The sequence below is a fragment of the Rana temporaria genome, chromosome 8 (genome assembly GCF_905171775.1).
Source record: "Rana temporaria chromosome 8, aRanTem1.1, whole genome shotgun sequence".
NCBI classification, from domain to species: domain Eukaryota; kingdom Metazoa; phylum Chordata; class Amphibia; order Anura; family Ranidae; genus Rana; species Rana temporaria.
The window spans coordinates 168756679-168780038 of record NC_053496.1 but is presented as its reverse complement, the minus strand read 5'-3'; the positions used below and the strand labels follow the sequence as shown (position 1 = coordinate 168780038).

Genomic DNA, 23360 nt, shown 5'->3' with positions numbered 1-23360 from the left:
TTTAATCATTCACAATGTGACTTTAATTATTATTCGTCCTGTGCAAATGGGGCAAAAAATAGTACGCTATGGGCTCGATTCAGGTAGCCGGGCGCATTGTTACGGCGGCGTAGCGTATCGTATTTACGCTGCGCCGCCGTAAATCAGAGAGGCAAGTGCTGTATTCACAAAGCACTTGCCTCCTAACTAACGGCGGCGTAGCGTAAATGGGGCCGGCGTAAGCGCACCTAATTCAAATGAGGATTAGGGGGGCGTGTTTTATTTAAATTAATGGTGACCCCGCGCCGTTCGTGAAAGAATCCCAGTGCGCATGCTCGAAATTCCGCCACAAATCGGCATTGCTTTTGACGTGAACGTAAATTACGTCCAGCCCTATTCGCGAACGACTTACGCAAACAACGTAAAAAATTCAAAGCGGGAACGACATCCATACTTAACATTGGCTGCGCCTCCTAATAGCAGGAGTAACCTTACGCCGAAAAAGCCTAACGTAAACGACGTAAAAAAATATCGCCGGCGTACATACATTTGTGAATCGGCGTATCTAGGTCATTTGCATATTCTACACCGAAAACGACGGAAGCGCCACCTAGCGGCCAGCGTAAATATTGCACCCTAAGATACGACGGCGTAGGAGACTTACGCCGCTCGTATCTTAGCCTAATTTAAGCGTATCTGGTTCCCAGAATACACTTAAATTTACGACGGCATAAATTCAGAGTTACGCCGGCGTATCTATTGATACGCCGGCGTAACTCTACGTGAATCTAGCCCTATGTGTGGATAAAGCGGAGATTCACCCAAAAAATTTACTTTAACCACTTCAATACTGGGCAATTTTACCCCCCTTCCTGTCCAGCGAAATTTTCAGCGCTGTAACATTTTGAATGACAATTGCGCAGTTATGAAACACTGTACCCAAATGAATTTTTATCATTTTATTCATTCCCCACAAATAGAGCTTTCTTTTTGTGGTATTTGATCACCTCTGTGGGTTTTTTTGCGCTATAAACAAAAAAAGAGCGTAAAATTTGAAAAAAAAACACTTTTACTTTTTCTATAATAAATATTTTTTGTAAACAATTTTTTTCCCAGTTTAGGCCAATAGGTATTCTTCTACATATTTTTGGTTAAAAAAAAAATCACAATAAGCGTATATTGATTGTTTTGCGCAAAAGTTTTAGCGCCTACAAAATAGGTTATTGATTTATGGCATTTTTATTATTATTATTTCTCTTTTACTAGTAATGGCGGAGATCTGTAATTTTTATCGTGACTGTGACATTGCGTTGGACAGATAGGACACTTTTGACAATATTTTGGGACCATTGTACATTTATACAGCGATCAGTGCTATAAATATGCACTGATTACTGTATAAATGTCACTGGCAGGGAAGGTATTTATACTAGGGGGCGATCAAGGGGTTAAATGTGTTCCCCAGGGAGTGATTCTAACTGTGGGGGGATAGGACTGACTGGGGGAGGAGACCGATCGGTGTTCCTATGTACTAGGAACACACGATTTGCCTCCTCTTCCCTGACAGGACGTGGATCTGGGTGTTCCACATTCCTGCTCTGTCATGAGCGATCGCAGGTGCCTGGCAGACATCGCCAGCCGCCGGGCACGGGCATCAGCTCCTCGTGACGCGGCGCGCACGCGCCCCCTATACCGTCAGGAAGCCGAGAACGCCAAATGATCCCCGCCCAGGATGGGAGATCCCATCTGTGGACGTCATATGACAATGGGTAGGTAGTGAAGTGGTTAAAGAAATCAACAGCATTATCCATTAGCATCAACATTTTTTTACCCCCTCCTTCAGCGCTGTTGCTTGTATTCTGCGACTCTCGGCGGCGCCTGTGCTCGCTAGTGCTCCTAGGAGATGTGTGTGATCCTTTCCCAGGAGTCAGTATGCAGCGCTGAGAACTAGATTGCCATAACAACGGGGCAGGCATTTCCGCCACCGCCCGTTGTGATGGCAACCAGAGAAGTTTCCACCGCTGCGATTTGTGCATAATGCGCATGCGTGAGATCTAGGGTTGCCACCTTTTTTTTTTTAAGCCAAACCCAAACCTTTTAGCAGCCTGGCACACCTTTGGGCGCCCCGAGAAGCGTAGTAATGTGGTGCGCATAGCATTCCGTAGTGAATAGTGGGTGTGGCCTAATTGCACTTGCAATATATATATATATATATATATATATATATATATATACATATATATATATATATATATATATATATAATCCATTATAATATATAATTGTTTTTAATATTTCTCTGTCAGATATAAATATATCTATCTACATATATATATATATATATATATATATATATATATATATATATATATATATATATATATATATATATATATATATATATATGTATGTATATCAGCATATAAACATGTTTTATAAATAATAGATTTTTAAAAATATATAATAAATATTAAATATATAAACTAATAAATATAATGTTATATATATATATATATATATATATATATACACACACACATATATATATATATATATATCTCTATATACAGATAGAGATATATATATATATATATATATATATATATATATATATATATATATATTTAGAGATATATATATATATATATATATATATATATATATATATATATATATATATATATATATATATATATATATATATATATATATACACACAGGGTTTATTAACTCTAACCCTTAATAATTATATTTATTAGTTTGTATATTTTTTATATTTATTATATATTTAAAAAAGATATATTATTTCTAAAACATTTAGTTTATGCGCTGAGAGTATAGAAATCGTTCTTGCGCTACAAGAAAATGGCCGCCACGCTTCAGAAGGTTAAAGCTTTGTTCTCTAGCGGTAACCCTGTGTGCCCAGTAGGCGGGGTTTTCCTTCTAAGGCAGCGCCAGTAAACTAAGCTCTTCTCCAGCGCAGGAATAAAGAAGAGACGGTTGTGAGGTTTAGCGGACATTTTCTTGTAGCTCGCGCGTGCGCAGAGAGAAAGAAGAACCAGTCAGGCGTGAAGGTGGGCAGCCATTTTCTTGTAGTTCAAGTTAAAGAGAAAAAAAAAGACCCAGAAAACTTACAGGAACTCTCCTCCTTATTTCCAGCAGCTGGTGGTGGAGGTTCGACTTGAGGGTGTGTGCCTAGAAGAAGAAGGTAATAATAATAAATATATTCCTATATTGAGAAGAGAAGAGAATAGAGGGTCCCAGCACTCTGTGTGTTCTGGATGGGGGGGATTATGTCACCTCCACAAATCATCTTCCTGCAAGTCCTCTGATGTGCAGACTATTAGATGGTCAGCTCTGATGGTGCAGGGTGGTGTGTTCTTCGATGGAGTCGCTCGCTCGTCGTCTCCCCCAGATCGGTCCGTTATGGGTAGTGAAGGGTCGTTCTTTAACCCAGATAAGGTTGGCTGGATGGAATAGTGACGATCAAGGATTTGTGGGTACCTATCGTATAAAACGCGGCGGTTGAGATGCTGCACGCCATTTACATGATGCTTAGATGATAACGGCTGATCATAGGTGTGCGCAGCCTATTGCATTAGGGTGTGCACCCCCAAAGCTCAAACACACGCTACCGATCACTCACGATGTTCATTCAGAAAGGGAAGGGGCTGATGAATACATATTTATTGGCCCCTTCCCTCACTCATCCTAAAACATCTCTGCAGCAACAGTCGACAGGAGAGGAGGGAAGCCAGCAGTGCTGCAGAGGGAAGGAGTGGGGAGCCAGGTCAGTAGGTGGAATCTGTGCTGCACAGGGTGATTAGGGTGTGCCTGGGCACACCCAGCACACCCTGTGCGCACGCCTATGCGGCTGATCTTTCAGTATCATTTCTGGGGATGTATGCTGCTGTGCCGGTGCTTTATACGCTTCAGAGAAGATGTGCTTGTCATCCAAACAGGTTACCATGGACTAGTTCGTTTTTACTTCACTCCTTTCTACTGTTTTTATTGATGGACAACATAATGACTTGCATGCCACTTGTCTCCACCTAAAAGAAAAAAAATATTTTCGAAACGTTTCACCACTCCTGGCTTGCTCACAAGGATAGGGGAAGGAAGGTTGGTTTTTGGGTGGTGACGTGTGGTATAGTGGAAGGATGGTTGGTTTTCGGGTGGAGACGTGTGGTAAAGGGGCAGGAAGGTTGGTTTTGGGGTGGAGACGTGTGGTATAGGGGAAGGAAGGTTGGTTGGTTTTGGGGTGGAGACGTGTGGTATAGGGGAAGGAAGGTTGGTTTTGGGGTGGAGACGTGTGGTATAGGGGAAGGAAGGTTGGTTTTGGGGTGGAGTCGTGTGGTATAGGGGAAGGAAGGTTGGTTTTGGGGTGGAGACGTGTGGCATAGGAAGGTTGGTTTTGGGGTGGAGACGTGTGGCATAGGAAGGTTGGTTTTGGGGTGGAGACGTGTGGTATAGGGGAAGGAAGGTTGGTTTTGGGGTGGAGACGTGTGGTATAGGGGAAGGAAGGTTGGTTTTGGGGTGGAGACGTGTGGTATAGGGGAAGGAAGGAAGGTTGGTTTTCGGGTGGAGACGTGTGGTATAGGGGAAGGAAGGTTGGTTTTGGGGTGGAGACGTGTGGTATAGGGGAAGGAAGGTTGGTTTTGGGGTGGAGACGTGTGGCATAGGAAGGTTGGTTTTGGGGTGGAGACGTGTGGCATAGGAAGGTTGGTTTTGGGGTGGAGACGTGTGGTATAGGGGAAGGAAGGTTGGTTTTGGGGTGGAGACGTGTGGTATAGGGGAAGGAAGGTTGGTTTTGGGGTGGAGACGTGTGGTATAGGGGAAGGAAGGAAGGTTGGTTTTGGGGTGGAGACGTGTGGTATAGGGGAAGGAAGGTTGGTTTTGGGGTGGAGACGTGTGGCATAGGGGAAGGAAGGTTGGTTTTGGGGTGGAGACGTGTGGCATAGGGGAAGGAAGGTTGGTTTTGGGGTGGAGACGTGTGGTATAGGGGAAGGAAGGTTGGTTTTGGGGTGGAGACGTGTGGTAAAGGAAAGTTGGTTTTGGGGTGGAGACGTGTGGTATAGGGGAAGGAAGGTTGGTTTTGGGGTGGAGACGTGTGGTATAGGGGAAGGAAGGTTGGTTTTGGGGTGGAGACGTATGGTAAAGGAAGGTTGGTTTTGGGGTGGAGACGTGTGGTAAAAGGGAAGGAAGGTTGGTTTTGGGGTGGAGACGTGTGGCAAAGGGGAAGGTAGGTTTTGGGGTGGAGACGTGTGGTAAAGGGGAAGGAAGGTTGGTTTTGGGGTGAAGACGTGTGGTAAAAGGGAAGGAAGGTTGGTTTTGGGGTGGAGACGTATGGTAAAGGAAGGTTGGTTTTGGGGTGGAGACGTGTGGTAAAAGGGAAGGAAGGTTGGTTTTGGGGTGGAGACGTGTGGTAAAGGGGAAGGTAGGTTTTGGGGTGGAGACGTGTGGTAAAGGGGAAGGAAGGTTGGTTTTGGGGTGGAGACGTGTGGTAAAGGGGAAGGAAGGTTGGTTTTGGGGTGAAGACGTGTGGTAAAAGGGAAGGAAGGTTGGTTTTGGGGTGGAGACGTGTGGTAAAGGGGAAGGTTGGTTTTGGGGTGGAGACATGTGGTAAAGGGGAAGGAAGGTTGGTTTTGGGGTGGAGACGTGTGGTAAAGGGGCGGGACGGGTGGAGACGTGTGGTATAGGGGAAGGAAGGTTGGTTTTGGGGTGGAGACGTGTGGTAAAGGGGCAGGACGGGTGGAGACGTGTGGTATAGGGGAAGGAAGATTGTTTTTTGGGTGAAGACGTGTGGTAAAGGGGAAGCAAGGTAGGTTTTGGGGTGGAGACGTGTGGTAAATGGGAAGGAAGGTTGGTTTTGGGGTGGAGACGTGTGGTAAAGGGGAAGGAAGGTTGGTTTTGGGGTGGAGACGTGTGGTATAGGGGAAGGAAGGTTGGTTGGTTTTGGGGTGGAGACGTGTGGTATAGGGGAAGGAAGGTTGGTTGGTTTTGGGGTGGAGACGTGTGGTATAGGGGAAGGAAGGTTGGTTTTGGGGTGGAGACGTGTGGTATAGGGGAAGGAAGGTTGGTTTTGGGGTGGAGACGTGTGGTATAGGGGAAGGAAGGTTGGTTTTGGGGTGGAGACGTGTGGTATAGGGGAAGGAAGGTTGGTTTTGGGGTGGAGACGTGTGGTATAGGGGAAGGAAGGTTTTCGGGTGGAAACGTGTGGTATAGGGGGAAGGAAGGTTGGTTTTCGGGTGGAAACGTGTGGTATAGGGGGAAGGAAGGTTGGTTTTCGGGTGGAAACGTGTAGTATAGGGGGAAGGAAGGTTGGTTTTCGGGTGGAAACGTGTGGTATAGGGGGAAGGAAGGTTGGTTTTCGGGTGGAAACGTGTGGTATAGGGGAAGGAAGGTTGGTTTTGGGGTGGAGACGTGTGGTATAGGGGAAGGAAGGTTGGTTTTGGGGTGGAGACGTGTGGTATAGGGGAAGGAAGGTTGGTTTTGGGGTGGAGACGTGTGGTATAGGGGAAGGAAGGTTGGTTTTCGGGTGGAAACGTGTGGTATAGGGGGAAGGAAGGTTGGTTTTCGGGTGGAAACGTGTGGTATAGGGGGAAGGAAGGTTGGTTTTCGGGTGGAAACGTGTGGTATAGGGGGAAGGAAGGTTGGTTTTCGGGTGGAAACGTGTGGTATAGGGGAAGGAAGGTTGGTTTTGGGGTGGAGACGTGTGGTATAGGGGAAGGAAGGTTGGTTTTGGGGTGGAGACGTGTGGTAAAGTAAGGTTGGTTTTGGGGTGGAGACGTGTGGTATAGGGGAAGGAAGGAAGGAAGGTTGGTTGGTTTTCGGGTGGAGACGTGTGGTATAGGGGAAGGAAGGTTGGTTTTCGGGTGGAGACGTGTGGTATAGGGAAAGGAAGGTTGGTTTTGGGGTGGAGACGTGTGGTATAGGGGAATGAAGGTTGGTTTTGGGGTGGAGACGTGTGGTAAAGGAAGGTTGGTTTTGGGGTGGAAACGTGTGGTATAGGGGAAGGAAGGTTGGTTTTGGGGTGGAGACGTGTGGTATAGGGGAAGGAAGGTTGGTTTTGGGGTGGAGACGTGTGGTATAGGGGAAGGAAGGTTGGTTTTCGGGTGGAGACGTGTGGTAAAGGCCCAGTGACTCCTGATTCAAGTGGTTCTACCTTGTCTGGCCAGGGGCTGGGAAGCCAGAGAGCCCGCAGTGTTAAGCATCCTCTTAACCTGGGGGGTGCCTTGTATCACTATGGGTTTGGGATCCTACTGTGAGAAAGGGGAACTCGTCCACAACACCACAGATTTTTGCTGCACATCGCCTCATGGGCTAGGCCTTGTGAAGCAGGAGAGAAAAGAAGAAGGTGGAACATGAGACCTGAGAATGTTAAGCTGAGCATTTGTAAGAATCCTCCAGTTATCATCTCTCTTTGTATTATGAAGATACGTCTGCGTTCAGTAAATGATTTTATAGAACTTAATGTCAGCTTTACAACCCAACCTTTCTTTCAACCACAGACCCGGTCATTCAGAAGAGCGTGAGTATTCAGATGGACACAAGGATCCCTAAAGGGAAATCATGATGGAGAAGCGGCCGCCCCTCACATCCCCGGGTAAGAGGAGACTTTCATTTCTTGTAAAAGGAGAGAAAAGTATTGAGGATCCCCCTAGATACACACATCCTCTGATATAAAGACATAGAAACAATGTATTCAGTCAGTGTGTGTTTCCTACAGATGGATCCAGTAACAGAAATCCCCCAGAGAGATGTCCCCGTCCTCTGTATTCCCGGGATTTCACAAGTGTACATTACAGAATCCTTTGCCGTGATCAGGTAAATTGGACTGAGAGGCTTCTTGTTGAGTAATATAGTTCAATTATTTTATTTAATGCAATGCCACACGTTTATGGTTGTCCTATTTAGGGTGAAGATCTAATTGGTGTCCAAGTGAAAGAGGAAGCGGAAAAGGGGAATATGAGAGGTGATGAGCCGTGCAAGGAGGAGGAAATAATTCCAGAGATCGGCACAGGTGAGGAATAAACACTACATCCAGAGAAGAGTCCCAGATCCTCCTTGTTCAGTCACTACAACAATCTTATTTTTTAAAGGCACCCCAAACAAAAAAAACTGCAAAAACGCACTTGACTCGGTGCCAAAAAAGACAAATAATCTATGTTTGTGCCAAACGCGTTGCGTCCCTCGGGTATGAATGCAATCTCAATCCAGAGAAGAGTCCCAGATTCTCCTTGTTCAGTCACTACAACAATCTCTTCTTCTCCCCCCTCCTCTGTCAGTAGACAGTAATGGGGAGACAGTATGTGCCCAGTGGGGGGGGTCAGGAGCCATCAGACTCTATTAGACTCAGGTGACTTGTCCTTAAGGTTCCCCTAACGGGGAAGTTCCTTCAAGGACTGCGCAGGCGCAAACTTGCCGACGGAAATCTCCGAACCTTGCCCGGCATCCAGGCTCATTCTTTAACATCCCCGTGGATTGGAGGATGTTAAAAAAAGAGCCAGGAGGCAGAGCGAGCCGTCCGAGCGCAGCGAGGACGTGAGGCTGACTGGCCACTTACCTCGAAATCCATGTCGCCCTGGATGCCGGCCGAGGTTCGGAGATTTCCGTCGGCAAGTTTGCGCCTGCGCAGTCCTTGAAGGAACTTTCCCGTTAGCTGGAACCATCTCGGCAGATCAGATTGCGCAGGAACTTCCACGATAGCCGGAACCAGCTTGGCAGATCACTGGCTCTCCTTCTTTACATCATGTCATTGTGTGTTGCCAGCCAAGAGACGTGACCAGTCCCCGTCCCCCCCCCCCCACACACACTCTCTGGGGTTTCTCATACATCTCAGTACAGGGGGCTTCACTCTCATCTTTATTCACAGCCCCCGGAGACACCAGAGAGACTATAAGAGACGTCAAACCTGAGGAGGAAGACAAAGAACATTTCAAGGTTGAAGAGGAAGCAAAAGAGTCTTATGTGGGAGGTGATAAACTGTTTAAAAAGCATCAAATTCCTCCAGAAATGATCACAGGTGAGTAAAGACCAAATGCAGAAAAGAGTCCCAGATTTTCTTTGTGCAGTTACTAACAGACTCTCTTCTCCCCCCCCCCCCCTTACTTCTCTGTCACTAGAATGTGATAAAGAAACAGGTTGTGCCCGGTGGCGGAGTCAGGAGCCATCAGATCCTGTTAAGCACAAGCTCTTCACAGATTTTGATTGCATGTTACCAGCCAAGAGACGTAGTCAGTCCCCATCCAGACACACCCTCTGGGGTCCTTCATACATCTCAGTACCAGGGGCTTCACTCTTATCTTTATCCAAAGACTCAAGAACCTCCCACAGAAATGGCAAAGTCAAGGAGGAAGTGACACATGTGAAAGTTAAAAAAGAGGAAATTCCTCCAGAGGTTGGCACTGGTGAGTAATAATCCCAGATCCTCCTTGTTCAGTCACTACAACAAGTTCTTATTTTTTAAAGGCAGCCCAAACAAAAAACCTGCAAAACGCACTTGACTCAGTGCCAAAAAAGACAAATAAGCCTCTTTGGTGCCAAACGCGTTGCGTCCCTCAGGTGTGAATGCAATCTCAATCCAGAGAAGAGATCCTCCTTGTTCAGTCACTACAACAGTCTCTTCTTCTCCCCCCTCCTCTGTCAGTAGACAGTAATGGGGAGACCGTATGTGCCCAGTGGGGGGGTCAGGAGCCATCAGCCTCTATTAGACTCAGGCTCTGTACCTCACATCATGTCATTGTGTGTTACCAGCCAAGAGACGTGACCAGTCTCCCCCCCCCCCCCACACACACTCTCTGGGGTCTCTCATACATCTCAGTACAGGGGGCTTCACTCTCATCTTTATTCACAGACACCAGAGCCACCAGAGAGAAGTCAGAAGCTGAGGAGGAGGAAGAAGACCATGTGAAGATTAAGTTGGAAGCAGATTCGGGTGATGATGATCCATGTAAGGAGGAGGAAATCCCTCCAGAGATCACCACAGGTGAGTAATAAACACGAAGTTCCGGTTCACAGTTATGCATTTTGCATTGCAATTTCACAATGCGAATTTGCATGGCAAGTGAATGTATTCCTATTAAAGGGGTTGCATTGCTGAATCGCAGGTCATATGACACCACTGAATCGCACTTCTTTTGCAGCGCTGATGTGTGAACTGAGATTAGATCCAGAAAGAGTCCCAGATTATCCTTGTTCAGTCGCTACAACAATCTGTTCGTCCCCTCTCTCCTCTGTCAGTAGACATTAACCACTTAAGGACCCCTTGACGCCGATATACATCGGCAGAATGGCACGGCTGTGCACAATCACGTACCTGTACGTGTCTCTTTAAGCCCAGCCGTGCTCGCAACCCGGTCCTAAGCTCCATGACTGCGCCCGCGGACCCGATCGCCGCCGGTGTCCCGCGATCGGTCACCGGAGCTGAAGAACGGGGAGAGGTGTGTGTAAACACATCTTCCCTGTTCTTCACTGTGGCAGTGTCATTGATCGTCTGTTCCCTGATATAGGGAAAGACGATCAATGACGTCACATGTCCAGCCCCGCCCCCTACAGTTAGAAATACATATGAGGTCACACTTAACCACTAGGGGGCACTGTAGGGGTTAACTCCTAAACTGCAATTGTCATTTTCACAGTAAACAGTGCATTTTTATAGCAATGGTCCCAAAAATTTGTCAAAATTGTCCGATGTGCCCGCCATAATGTCGCAGTCACGAAAATCGCCGCCATTAGTAGTAAAAAAAATTATTAATAAAAATGCAATAAAACTATCCCCTATTTTGTAAACGCTATAAATTTTGCGCAAACCATACAGTAAATGTCCTTAGTATGCTTAGTATGCTGGATGTAATGTTAAAACATTTTTTTTGGATGAACCCCCGCTTTAAGTGGTTAATGGGCAGACAGTATGTGCCCAGTGGGGGGAGTCGGGAGCCATCAGCCTCTATTAGACTCTGGCTCTCCTTCTCACATCATGTCATTTTATCTTGCCAGCCAAGAGGCGTGACCAGGAGGATCAACAACCAGGGGATCAGCTGTGCTAGGGGTTCCTACTGAGTGAGGGATCAGCTGAGGGTTCCTACTGAGTGAGGGATCAGCAGAGCTGGGGGTTCCTACTGAGTGAGGGATCAGCAGAGCTGGGGGTTCCTACTGAGTGAGGGATCAGCAGAGCTGGGGGTTACTACACACACACTCTCTGGGGTCTCTCATACATCTCAACATTGGGGGTTTCACTCTCATCTTTGTTTACAGACACCAGAGACACTCAGACAGGCGATCAAGTTGAGGAGGAAGAGAAAGGACTTGTAGTAATTAAAGAGGAGGAAGTTCCTGTAGAAATTAGCATTGGTGAGTAATAAACACTATATGCAGAAAAAAAAATTCTCTTTTACTTCTGTCACACTCTCAACTCTCAAGCCTGCCTTGCATACACACGATTGTAAAAAAAAAAATGCTTGAGCAAAGCGCGGTGACGTACAACACGTACAACGGCACTATAAGGCTTCATTTCCACTGGCGTTTTTACAGCCACTTTTCTGAGCGTTTTTTACAGCTTGAAAACGCCTGTCCATGTTATTCTATGGCATCATGCCCACATAGGCGTTTTTGAGCTGTAAAAAAAACGCAGGACCAGGGCGTTCTGTGGCTCCAGCAATAGAGCTGTAAAAACGCCAGACGTTAAACGCGCAAAAACGCTACCGCGGCGTTTTTGAGCTCCAGCTCACAAAATATATATATATATATATATATATATATATATATATATATATATATAATTTTTTTTTTACAAAATAAACCTTAGGCTTCATTTCCACTGGCGTTTTTACAGCCACTTGTGTTAGCCTTTTTTACAGCTTAAAAACGCCTGTCCATGTTTATTTTGTAAAATGAGCTGGAGCTCAAAAACGCAGTTTTCGCGCGTTTTTGAGCGTTTTTTAACGTCTGGCGTTTTTACAGCTCTACTCTGGAGCTTCAGAACGCCCTGGTCCCGCGTTTTTTTTTACAGCTCAAAAACGCCTATGCCATTTGCAGCTCAAAAACGCCTATGTGGGCATTGCTAAATAATTTTTGTGGTCAGTGCACCAATTTTACTTTCATGTAATTCTTTGCTTTGTTCTCCACCATTAGGCTGCATTCACACCTGAGCGTTTTGTCGCCTGAAGCGACGCTCAAATACATTATTCCCTATGGAGATGGTTCACATCTCCACGCCAATACGCCTGACGCCGAACGCCTGAAGCTCAAACAAGTTCCGGACCCTTTTTTGTCGTGCGTATAGGGCGGTTTGGGCGTTTCCATTTCCCATAGAAAGTAATGGAAACGCTCGATTCAAGCGACTAGACAACGAGTGTTTGCTACGGGCGTTTTGTCGCTTTAATCAATAGAACTTTTCACCCAGGCAGAAGATTAAAAAAATCTACCAACATAGCAACAAGTGATGAAAAGATAATCGTTTTTCCTATTGGCTAAAATAAAAAATGTCGAAGTACAAAAACGTCGGACGACGCTGTATGCAAACGCGCAAATAAGCATGAATACTCGCGACAAAACGCCTGGAAAAACGCCCGAAAAAACTACCGACGCTCAGGTGTGAATGCAGCCTTATTGTGTAGCTGCAAGACCCCACTGTTGCTTATGTCATGCATGTAAAGGAGTTGTACAGTAAAAGTTTTCACCTTGATGCAATCTATGCATTAAGGTGAAAAAACATCTCATAATGACAGCAGCGCCATTGGCTGGCGCTGCTGTCAATCACATGCAGTGACGCGGCGCGCCGAGGGGCGGGACCGAGTGATATAGTGAGCGGCTATGGCCGCTCACTGTATCACGGGAGCGCGCCCGCAAAATACTCACCACCATGCGAGCTCTCGCATGACTGTGGTCGGTAATTGCGGGGAGGACAGACACAGCCGCCGAGGGACCCCAGAAGACGTGGATTGGGGCCACTCTGTGCAAAATGAACTGCACAGTGGGGGTAAGTATCACATGTTTGTTATTTTAAAGGAAAAAAAAATAATAATTTACTAACCCTTTAAGTCTATATCCTCCTGATATTACATTATTCCCCTGTGAAGATTGTGAATGGGATGAGATGCGTTTCTTTAGATTTTTTATTTTTTTTTTATATATATATATATATATATATATATATATAATGTGCCTGCAAAACACATGATAAAAACTGTCTTTGGCTTACATCATGTCATTGTATTAGTCTCCCCCCACACACACTCTCTGGGGTCTCTCATACACCTCAGTACAGGGGGCTTCACTCTCATCTTTATTCACAGATCCCGGAGACACCAGAACTGAAGAGGAAATTCCCCTTGTGATCGACATGGGTGAGTAATAAATGCTGAATTTCAAAACGAGTCGCTTACTTTTCTGGTTGTGACAGCCATCTCTTTTTTATTCTTTCTCTGTCCAAAAAAATAATATTTTTTATGTTATTAACCACTTAAAGCGGAAGTTCACCCTCAAAATTAACCTTTTACCGAACCTATCTCCAGCCTTAATAAAGGCTTGTAGCGTTGTCATTTTTTTTAAAAATGTGTACACTTACCTGTCTTCAACCGTACTTCCGGGTCTTCTTCCTTGCGGGGAGTGGGCGTGTCGCTCCTTTTCCCCGACGGGGAGCTCTGCGCAATGTCTCCTGGGAGTGAGTGTTGATCCTCCCAGGAGACGATTGATGTGTGGGTAAAGCACGTCATCGCCTTCCGAAAATATCCGATGGGGACTCGGCTCTTTACGGCGCTATACGGCGGTTTAGAGCTGACTGCGCAGGCGCCGTAAAGTGCCGAGTCCCCCTCGGATATTTTCAGAAGGCGATGACGCGCTTTACCCGCACGTCAATCATCGATGCCTCGTCTTAGGAACGCCTACTCCCCGGGGGAGCGAGAACCCGGAAGCCCGGAGAAAACAACTATAAGACCGTAAGTACAGCGGTACAAAAAAAAAAATCCAGCATACTGTAGATGTTAGCAGTATGCTGGATGTAACGGTCTATTGGTGTTTTAAGATGAACCCCCGCTTTAAGGACCGAGCCTCTTTTTTAGATGTGGTGTGTACAACGACGTGCTGAAAAAAATGAAGTTCAATGCTTCCAAGCATGCGTCGACTTGATTCTGAGAATGCGTGGATTTTTAACCGATGCTTTTGCATACTAACGATCGGTTTTGACCTATCGGTTAGGCGTCCATCGGTTCAATTTTAAAGCAAGTTCTCATTTTTTTGACCGAAGGTTAAAGCGGAGTTCCGGCCACAATTTCACTTTTTAAATATAAATACCCCTGTAATACACAAGCTTAATGTATTCTAGTAAAGTTAGTCTGTAAACTAAGGTCCGTTTTGTTAGGTTGTTACAGCATTTAGACACTTTATAAAATAGAAATTGACTGGGGCCATCTTAAGTGTGGGCAACATGAAGCCAGACTGTATGACTTCCTGGATTTCAGCCTTGCAGATCTCGCACATGCTCAGTGCAGCACAAGCAGTGTCAGATCAGGTTTCAGCACCTGTACTGTCCAAGTCACATGATTCTTTGAGACTGGGGAGTGCACAGACTCCTGGAAAGTTACACCCACTACATTCCCAGGAGTCTGTGCGGTGTAGGTTAGGAAGCATTAAGCACCTAGGTGCAGGAAGTGGGAAGATTAACTATTCTGCCTAGCAACAACACTTTGAAGGCATCTAAAAAAAAAAAATATTTCCGTAAAGGACTAATGACATTTTTTTTAAAACTACTGATGTAATGTTATATTTATGGGTGGAACTCCACTTTAACTAACCTATGGGGCCCACACACGATCGGTTTGGACTGATGAAAACGGTCCTTCAGACCATTCTCCTCTGGCGATCCTATCGTGTGTACGAACGAGGCCCAAGAGTCGCTTCACATAGGGGCAACACGACTTTGAGCGCGACTTTGCGAGGCAACTTGGACACGACTTGAACGTGAATCACAGCGCAACTTGAGGCGACTTACAATGCGACTTGAAGTCGCCTCCAGTAATAAAACCATTGTGCTTTATAAAGACAGACAAACTGTGTCTGTCTCTTAATATTTGGAAAATAACTATTTCATACTGCAGTTAAGAATAGTACATTTGCTCTGCCATATATATTTAAATCGTTTGTTATGTGTATGCAAAAACAATTCAATTACCAAAAAGGTAAAACTAAAAGATTTATACTTTACCAGGTTCTGTCTGTTTGACAAGCTTCCCGTGAGGTAGTGTGTCTCATAAAGACTCATCCCTATCTCCCTACATCTTTCCGTCTTTCAAGTTCTCCTCCTCCGATCTCCGTCAGATTCAGATGTCGAGCCCCCTCGAGAGATCCCTCTTCCTCTCCGCTCTCCACAGAACTTTTCTTGAGCTTTGTGTAACACCTCCTTATCTTACTGAAAAAGTGTGTGTGTGTGTGTCACAGCTATGTAATTGATGATGTCAAATGACGATGTGTTTAGGTAGGTTGCCATAGCAACCAAGTATGCGGCCATCTTAAACAATGTCAATTTTAAGCCATCGGGGCAGTATCGTATCAGAAATTCTAATGGGATTGACATGACCTTTGCCCTCGGGATTAGTGAAATACAATTGTCAAAAATGTGTCAAGTTCTTCAGACAATGTGGCTTTTGGCTTAGATTTATGCACGTGATAATGTTTATCCACATCTTGCTAATGGGTAGTTACATTCCTCGAAGCTGAAGTAATTTGGAATATAACTTTTAACTTACAGTACATTTGACAAATACAGCTTCTAATGTCTTTCACACCAATATAGTACCATGTTGGCAACTTTCTCATAATACTAATATCTATGTATTAAACAGGAGATATATATATATATATATATATATATATATATATTCTCATATAAGCGCTCCAGCTTCACTACCCGGTTCCCTACGGCGCATGCGTGAGTTGCGCTGTGCCGCTGATTGGCTCCCGCTGTGCTCTGGGAGCCGAGTGTTCCCAGAGCACAACGGGGGGAGGACGGGAGGTGACATTCTGCCCGCAGTTTACCCGAAACTGTGTGGCCGGAAGTGGGTGCAAATACCTGTCTTTAGACAGGTATCTGCACCCCCCTCCCCCCTGAAAGGTGTCAAATGTGACACCGGAGGGGGGGAGGGTGCCGATCAGCGCGACTTCACTTTAGGGTGGAGATCCGCTTTAAGGTGAACCCCCGCTTTAAGGACCGAGCCTCTTTTTTAGATGTGCTGTGTACAACGACGCGCTGAAAAAAACGAAGTTCAATGCTTCCAAGCATGAGCTCGACTTGTTTCTGAGCATGCGTTAAAGCGCTGCGCAAACTGTTGGCGCTATATAAATCCTGTATAATAATAATAATAATGCGTGGATTTTTAACCGATGCTTTTGCATACTAACGATCGGTTTTGACCTATCGGTTAGGCGTCCATCGGTTCAATTTTAAAGCAAGTTCTCATTTTTTTGACCGAAGGTTAAATAACCTATGGGGCCCACACACGATCAGTTTGGACTGATGAAAACGGTCCTTCAGTCAAATGTGACACCGGAGGGGGGGAGGGTTCCGATCAGCGTGAGTTCCACTTTAGGGTGGAGCTCCGCTTTAACAAGCCAGTTCACAGGTATTTAGCTCAAGTAGTTCCGTTTAGCAGAGTGCAATTTAAAAGAAGAAGAGGAGAACTTCATGTGCAGTAAAATTATGGTGCTTTATTACCCCCAAAAATTTTTTACAAGCACATTTTAACCACTTACCCCCCGGAACATATTGCTGCCTAAAGACCAGAGTACTTTTTGCGATTCGGGACTGCGTCGCTTTAACAGACAATTGCGCGGTCGTGCGACGTGGCTCCCAAACAAAATTGGCGTCCTTTTTTTCCCACAAATAGAGCTTTCTTTTGGTGGTATTTGATCACCTCTGCGTTTTTTATTTTTTGCGCTATAAACAAAAATAGAGCGACAATTTTGAAAAAAATGAATATTTTTTACTTTTTGCTGTAATAAATATCCCCCAAAAATATATAAAAAAACATTTTTTTTCCTCAGTTTAGGCCGATACGTATTCTTCTACATATTTTTCGTAAAAAAAATCGCAATAAGCGTTTATTGATTGGTTTGCGCAAAAGTTATAGCGTTTACAAAATAGGGGGTATTTTTATGGCATTTTTATTAATATTTTTTTTACTAGTAATGGCGGCGATCAGCGATTTTTTTTTCGGTATTGCGACATTATGGCGGACACTTCGGACATTTTTGACACATTTTTTGGACCATTGGCATTTTTATAGCGATCAGTGCTATAAAAATGCATTAGATTACTATAAAAATGCCACTGGCAGTGAAGGGGTTAACACTAGGGGGCGGGGAAGGGGTTAAGTATGCCTGGGTGTGTTCTTACTGTGGGGGGGTGGCCTCACTAGGGGAAACACTGATTTTCTGTTCATACATTGTATGAACAGAAAATCAGCATTTCCCCTGCTGACAGGAACGAGAGCTGTGTGTTTACACACACAGCTCCCGTTCCCCGCTCTGTACCGAGCGATCGCGTGTGCCCGGCGGCGATCGCGCCCGCCGGGCACACGCACGGGAGTCGGGGGCGAGCGGGGAGCGCGCGCCTCCGGCGGCGCGCACGCGCCCCCTAGTGGCGGCTATACGATAGGACGTATAGCTACGGGCTCTCGCCCAGGAGAGCCGACCTGCCGCCGTATAATGACGGTGCGCGGTCGGCTACTAGTTAAAAAGAACACTTGTTTTTGTAAAAAAAAATATATATTTTCTATAGCCTCTGTATCATGGCACAAGTGTATCTTTTTTTTTTTTTTTTTCTTTTCTATAAGTGTATTTTGTGCGTGTACTCGAGAGAGGAGCCGGACTGCAGGAGTTGGGAGTAGGCAGGCCTCCCCCAGAGGCAATCTGCCACCTTTCTCCATGCCCGGGTGGCAATGGCGGGTGTGTGAGGGGGTCCTCCCACACAGCCCGCCCTACCTGCTCCGCTTTGAAGCCCAACGGGGCAGAGGGACTCCCTATAAGGGAGTGAGAGGATCTAGCCCGCTCAACCAGCCCCGTTAGTCCTTCGCCTCTCTTTAGAGACCGCGTGGTCAAAGTGCGTGCATGTTAACCCAATTTCAAGTGCGTGTGTAAGTGTGGTGGTTTTTGTGGGAGGGGGGTGGGCGTACTAAGCGCAGGCTTACCTCGCATAGCACACCCACTGGGAGCCGGGCTGAGACCACCAAACTCAATTCACATGTAGCTGGGACCGGGATCCGAACCCCTAGCTGCAGAGGTGAATGGCTTGTCAGCGCAGTGCCAATCGCGTTGAGCCACCGCAGCTCTACAAGTGTATCTTAATTACATTTCTTATTTCCACCAGATGGACGATACAGAAGTTACACAGATGAAACACCTTTGATCAATTCAGATGGTGTGACAGAAGAGCCATCTACACATGAGGGAAGTTCTCCTGGTCACCCTACCACCCACAAGCGTGGCAAGTCCTCTGGCCAGAGAGCAGAAGCTGCCTCACACAAGAGAGGTCAGGCAGGGGAGAAGCCATATTCATGTTCTGACTGTGGAAAATGTTTTTCCAAGAAAGGTCATCTTATCTCACATCAGATGTGTCACACAGGAAAGAAGCCGTTCTCGTGTACAGAATGTGGGAAATGTTTTACTCAGAGAATCCATCTGATTGAACACCAGAGAACTCACACGGGGGAGAGACCTTATTCGTGCCTCGAATGCGGAAAAAGCTTTGCCAAAGTATCCAATTTTGCCGCCCATCAGAAAACGCACTCGGCGGAGAAGCCGTTCATTTGTTCCGAATGCGGCAAAAGCTATCCGATCAAGTCGTATCTTATCAGACATGAACAAATTCACACGGGGAAATACCCATATAAATGTTCCAAATGCAGCGAATGCTTTTTTCATAAATCTTCCTTGACGAGACACGAGAGGCTTCACACGGGAGAGAAGCCATATTCATGTTCCGTGTGCGGGAAATGTTTTGCCTTGAAATCGAATCTGGCTGCGCACGAGATCATTCACACCGGCGACCTTCCGTATTGCTGTCACGAGTGCGGGAAACGGTTTAACAGGAAATCCAACCTGAATGCACACCTTCGAATTCACAAGAGGGCAAACCTTCTCTCGTATCAGATGATACAAACGGTGGTCATACCGTGAAGCTGAACTCCAGAAAATAATTTTATAAGAATAATTTAAGTTTTATGTATTAATTGAAATGTATGAATTGATGTCAGTACAGAATAGGGGTGCAACGGATCAAAAAACTCACGGTTCGGATCGTTCCTCGGATCAGGAGTCACGGATCGGATCATTTTTCGGATCGGCAAAAAAAATAAAAAAAATAAATCTCCCCCACTGTAATATCCACATCTCCTCCTCCCCCCCCCCCCCCACCAACTATAGTACCCCCTCGGTGCAGACACCCCCCCCTCCTCTTAGTACAGATACCCCCCCCCCTCCTCTTAGTACAGATACCCCCCTCCTCTTAGTACAGAGACCCCCCCCTTCTCAGGACAGTGACCCCCCCCCTTCTCAGGACAGTGACCCCCCCCTTCTCAGGACAGTGACCCCCCTTCTCAGGACAGTGACCCCCCTTCTCAGGACAGTGACCCCCCCCTTCTCAGGACAGTGACCCCCCCCTTCTCAGGACAGTGACCCCCCCTTCTCAGGACAGTGACCCCCAGCTAGTACCGACAGACGAGCGGCGTGGCCCACGAGTGCGGGCTCCTCCTCTGTGGGTGTAAACAGAGGAGGGCCGCCGCCGGGTGTACCAAGATGGCCGCGGCTCCGGAGCTAGGCCGAAGCCGCGGTCTTTCCTAACGTTATGGCGGCGGCTCCGGAGCTAGGCTGAAGCCGCAGCCTTTCTTAGCGTTATGGTCGCGGCTCCGGAGGTAGGCCGAAGCCGCGGCCATAACATTAGGAAAGGCTGCGGCTTCGGCCTAGCTCCGGAGCCGCCGCCGTAACATTAGGAAAGGCCGCGGCTTCGGCCTAGCTCCGGAGCCGTGGCAATCCGCGGATCACAGTGTGTTCCGATCCGAAGGGGGTGACCCGTTCGGATCACGGATCAACTGTGATCCGTTGCACCCCTAGTACAGAATTCTAATCCAATGGTAGCCTGCCCCATTTTGCCATCGGAGGTCTATCCATTCTGAGGGGTCTACGAATTGTTGAAGATGCAGGAGGCATGTGGAGTCTCTGGCCCAGATTCTCAAAGGATATACGACGGCGTATCTCCAGATATGCCGTCGTATCTCTGAGTCCGAGCCGTTGTATCTATGCGCTTGATTCATAGAATCAGCTACGCATAGATTTGTATTAGATCCGACCGGCGTAAGTCTCTTACGACGGTCGGATCTTAACTGCATATTTACGCTGGCCGCTAGGGGCGTGTACGCCTAGAAATATGTAAATCGGCTAGATACGCAAATTCACATACGTACGCCCGGCCGACGCAGTACAGATACGCCGTTTACGTTGGGCTTTTCCCGGTGTAAAGTTACCCCTGCTATATGAGGCGTACCAATGTTAAGTATGGACGTCGTTCCCGCGTCGAAGTTTGAATATTTTACGTCGTTTGCGTAAGTCGTCCGTGAATGGGGCTGGACGTCATTTACGTTCACGTCGAAACCAATACGTCCTTGCGGCGTACTTTGGAGCAATGCACACTGGGATATTCCACGGACGGCGCATGCGCTGTTCGTGAAAAACGTCAATCACGTCGGGTCACAAGTTATTTACATAAAACACGCCCCCCTGTTCCACATTTGAATTAGGCGGGCTTACGCCGGCCTATTTACGCTACACCGCCGCAGCAACTTACGGAGCAAGTGCTTTGAGAATACTGCACTTGCCCGTCTAAGTTGCGGAGGCGTAGCGTAAATAGGATACGCTACGCCGGAACAAAGATACGCTCTTCTACGGGAATCTGGCCCACAATATTCTGTTTTTTAAGTTTGCCAACCCTGTTCCTGGACCCTGTAAAATAATACTTTTTTTTTTATGGAGGACTCCTTCGAAGAGACACATACTGGAAGTAAATCATCCTTTTGATACATTGTTAAGGTTTTTCATTACTTAAAGCAACTCTTCACTGCATCTGAGCACCACAAACCAAAAAACACTATTTAATTTATTTTTAATATTTAACACAAACTCCCCTATCCATCCATGGGCCAGATTCAAGAAGCAATTGCGCCTGTGTAACCATAGTTACACAGCGCAATTGCTTACTTGCTCCGGCGTTACGAATGCTCCTGATTCAGGAACATCGCTACGCCGACTGCAGCCTAAAATCTGCGTGGCATAAGGCTCTTACGCCACGCAGATTTTAGGCTGCATTCTTGCAATGGCCACTAGGGGGCGCTCCCATTGTGATCTGTGTATAGTATGCAAATTGCATACTAACACCGATTCACAACGTTGCGCGAGCCCTGCGTACGCAAATTACGTAGTTTGCGTACGTCTGGTTTCGCGTAAGGTTACACATCCTAATAGCAGGCGCAGCCAATGCTATAGGATACCCACGTTCCCGCGTCGTGATATTTAAAATCGACGTCGTTTGCGTAAGTGAATCGTGAATGGCGCTGGACCCAATTCACGTTCACTTTGAAGCAAATGACGTCCTTGCGACGTCATTTGCCGCAATGCACGTCGGGAAAGTTTCCCGACGGAGCATGCGCTCTACGCTCGGCGCGGGAGCGCGCCTAATTTAAATGATTCCCGCCCCCGGCGGGATCATTTACATTGCGCACGCTTAGGCCGGGCAATTTTGCCGGCGCGCCCTCGCAATTGACGGAGCTACTGCTCTGTGAATCGAGGGCAGCGCAAAATATTTGTGGGGGCGCAGGGCAAAATCGTTGCCCTGTGCCTCCGCAAATAAAGCGCAAATGTACCTGAATCTGGGCCCATGTCTCTATGCTTTCTTTTGTTGAGAAACCCCTAGCATTTCTGTCCGTGGCCATCTTGAGTGAGGGCAAATGATTCATGTAGCATTTACTTCTTGGAATCCATCTGCCCTTAGTTCAAGTATACATGCAGAAGAGTGTGGTTAGCTGAGAAAACTCCTCCTCGCATTCTGAAGACTCCTGGTATGCATGACATAATTTGCCTAGGCAAGAAACCAGGCGAAATGTAAAAATAAAAAGTTTAAAACAAGTAAATCTGATATCCTTTTACCATCTACAGTATTTACTAATGCGATCAGCATGAGATTAACCGCTTGCCGACCGCCTTGCGTAGATTTACGTCGGCAAAAAGGCACGGGCAGGCAAAGCAATGTATATACCGTATTTATCGGGGTATTGCGCGCTCCGGCGTATAGCGCGCACCCCTAAAGTGGACCCGCATTCCTGTGGAAAAAAGATTTTTGTACTTACAGTTTTGGTGTCTTGCGCGGCGTCCTCGTCGGGTCCGGCGTCCGTCTGCGGCTTCGGGTGTCCTCTTCGTCGGGTCCGGCGTCCTTCTGCGGCGTCCTCCCCGCTCGTTTCCCGCGCCGAGTTTGAATACTGCGCCGGCATATACCGAGCGCAGTACACTCGTGTATAGTCGGGCATGCTCGGCTCCTCTCGCGCTCATGTCCTGTATGTCCAGGACGTGAGCGCGAGAGGAGCCGAGACTGCCCGATTATACACGAGTGTACTGCGCTCGGTATATGCCGGCGCAGTGAGTGCGAGAGGAGCCGAGACTGCCCGACTATACACGAGTGTACTGCGCTCGGTATATGCCGGCGCAGTATTCAAACTTGGCGCGGGTATCGGCGTATATCGCGCACCCACGATTTTGCCCCGATTTTCAGGGCAAAAAAGTGCATGGTATACGCCGATAAATACGGTATACGTTGCTTTAAACCTGACCCCTAGCGGGCGCATGCGCTCCAGCTGCGGTCTCAATGACCATGCCCGCTGTACCCGCGGACTCTATGTCCGGTGTCCCGCGATCGGGTCACGGAAGGCCAGAATGGGGGGATGTCTATGTAAACAAGACATCTCTCTGTTCTGCCTAGCAACATCGTCTGTTCCCTCTCATCGGGAGCAGCGATCAGTGACGTGTCACAGTAAGTCACGCCCCCTAACAGTCAGAATCACTCCCTAGGACACACTTAACACCCCCTACTGGTTAACCCTTTTACTGCTTGTCACATTTACACAGTAATCGGTGCATTTTTATAGCACTGATCGCTGTATAAATGTGAATGGCGCCAAAAGTGTCCGCCATAATGTCGCAGTCATAATAAAAATCACAGATCGCCGCCATAACAAGTAAAAAAAATTATAATAAAAATGCCTTAAAACTACCACCTATTTTGTAGACGCTATAACTTTTTTTTTTACCAAAAATATGTAGAATAATACGTATCGACCTAAACTGAG

The 23360-nt window shown here is 46.7% G+C and overlaps 1 protein-coding gene across 6 annotated transcripts in view; it reads left to right on the top strand.

The window, feature by feature from the left end:
* LOC120909855 (zinc finger protein 436-like) overlaps window positions 1-23360 on the top strand; it is an 865309-nt gene that overhangs the window by 138203 nt on the left and 703746 nt on the right. The window contains exons 1-2 of one of the 6 annotated variants that reach the window (XM_040321595.1): window positions 3099-3187; window positions 7491-7585. The exons of the other annotated variants lie outside the window; for them this stretch is intronic. Of the exons in view, the coding sequence (XP_040177529.1) occupies window positions 7552-7585 (34 nt within the window). The 5' untranslated portion in view covers window positions 3099-3187; window positions 7491-7551. Of the gene's footprint in view, window positions 1-3098; window positions 3188-7490; window positions 7586-23360 lie in introns of those variants that run through there. 6 annotated transcript variants of the gene reach the window in all.